This window comes from Oratosquilla oratoria, chromosome 38, assembly GCF_046742065.1.
Source record: "Oratosquilla oratoria isolate Oo_2021 chromosome 38, ASM4674206v1, whole genome shotgun sequence".
Taxonomy (NCBI): Eukaryota; Metazoa; Arthropoda; class Malacostraca; order Stomatopoda; family Squillidae; genus Oratosquilla; species Oratosquilla oratoria.
In genome coordinates this window covers 20,084,520-20,086,329 of record NC_134814.1, presented here as the reverse complement: position 1 = coordinate 20,086,329, position 1,810 = coordinate 20,084,520, and the positions used below count along the sequence as shown (strand labels likewise).

At 52.2% G+C, this 1,810-nt stretch overlaps 1 protein-coding gene across 1 annotated transcript; it reads left to right on the top strand.

Annotated features, from left to right (window-relative positions):
• Positions 1-673: 673 nt before the first annotated feature.
• LOC143019811 (ribonuclease H1-like) lies at positions 674-1,225 on the top strand. The gene has a single exon (XM_076175793.1). It carries the CDS (start codon positions 674-676, stop codon positions 1,223-1,225), a length of 552 nt encoding a protein of 183 aa, XP_076031908.1.
• Positions 1,226-1,810: the final 585 nt, after the last annotated feature.

The window sequence follows — 1,810 nt, the reverse complement described above, 5'->3', positions numbered from 1 at the left end:
CAAAGCCATGTGTTTTGGCGGCAAAAGGCCCTTAGCAAACACACTACTCCTACAGGGGCATGAGGTAGAGTGGGTAAAAGCACACATGTACCTTGGCGTATGGATAGACTCCGGGCTGTCATTTAAGACAGAGGTGGCCTACCTCCTGGAAAGGGCCCTTGCCTGGATAAATGTCATGAGGTCTTTGGCAACCAGGGAAGCCGGGCCCACTAGTATGGTTCTCAGGACCTTCTACGTAAGCGCGGTAAGACCACTGCTAGACTATGCCAGCGCTGCCCTTGCTGGCCTCTCTGAGAACCAGATATCCAAGATAGACGCAGTACAAAACAGGGCCCTGCGCGTCATACTTGGTGCACCACCCTGGACCCTGGTTGCCAACATGCAACAAGAGACGGGAATACTGCCGGTCAGTGCCAGGATCTCACAACGTCTGGCCGCCTTTGCTACCGGAGTCATCCAAAAGCAGCAGGACTCCTTCCTGCAGCAAAGGATAAACGCGGCCCTGCAGCAGGACCCTGAGGTCTTCCCGATGAACAGATAGTCGGCGAAGCTCGCGCGACGCATCAGGGAATTACACCTGCAGGACCTCATCCTACTAAAAAGGAGGGATGTACCGGTGGATGGATATGTGCAACCTCCGCCCTGGGAGAATCTACCAGCTAAGACCTCCATAATGGCGATGAGGCGTAGCGCACCACTACCGCAGCTGCGGGCGAAAGCTGTTGAGACTATGAGAGCCGTCACACCTGAAAACTCCGTGGTGTATTACACCGACGGATCAGTAGGTGCTGAGCGTATGACGGCGGGTGCGGCGTTTGTCACACAAGAAACACGACAGGGAGTAAGGGTGTTGGGCACTCGCTGCTCAATGCAAGCTGAGGGAATTGCAGTGGGGCTGGCGCTGACCCACGCCCTCAACACCCACCAAAGCCATGTTGTAATACATACTGATAGTCTTTCATTGATACAAATTATCCATAATGACATACATCAAGACTATGTGCAACAAATGACATCTTTGCTGTTTCAGATAAGGTCCCTCCATGAGCAAGGATGGATAGTCGTCATTAACTGGATTCCCGGACACATTGGCCTGCCGGGGAACGAAGAGGCAGACAGTGAGGCAAGGAAAGCAGCGGCCAATCACCATATAGACGGCGGTATTGGTGTGCTCCCGAGTCGGGCAGAGATCTTGACCATCGCCACAAGAACACTGACCCAGTGAGAGGTAGAGAAGCACAAGCTGATGGCGCCCATGAGGCCGTCAGCCCTGTGGTACAAGAGGACTTCCAACTATGAGAAGTTTGCCACGGGAATGCGCCTCTCCAGGACGCAAGAAGTGGTCCTACATCGCTTTAGGCTAGGGTATCGGTGTTTCTGGGAGACTGCGGGACGCCAAGAGGACTGCCAACACTGCGTCGCGGTGGGGGCCAATACGCCGGTACACTATTTGACTACCTGTCCAGCGTCTGCATTTCTTCTGTTGAGCGCGATCAACCCATACCGGCTTCGGCGCCTAACGGAAGTGTCACCTTCTAGATAATGTCCCCCATGTTTTTTTTTTCTTCTCCTTGATGGATACACACTGAGTATATAGCCTATATACAACAAAGCATATCCGCTCACCATGACTCTTTTTATTTCTTTACAGCAAAGACGACTGACCGTCCTTATCTGGGATCCCGGAGGGCATGGACTGAGGCAAGACGACACACATCAGACCGGGAGACAGAAGAGCACGGGAGAGATGGCTGCCAGCATATAAACTTTTAGTACTGTAACATATTAAAAAAAGAAAAAAAAAATCAAA

What these genes read in the sequence shown, in the direction of transcription:
- LOC143019811 (XM_076175793.1), top strand. Translation starts at nt 674, where the DNA reads ATGGCGATGAGGCGTAGCGCACCACTACCGCAGCTGCGGGCGAAAGCT.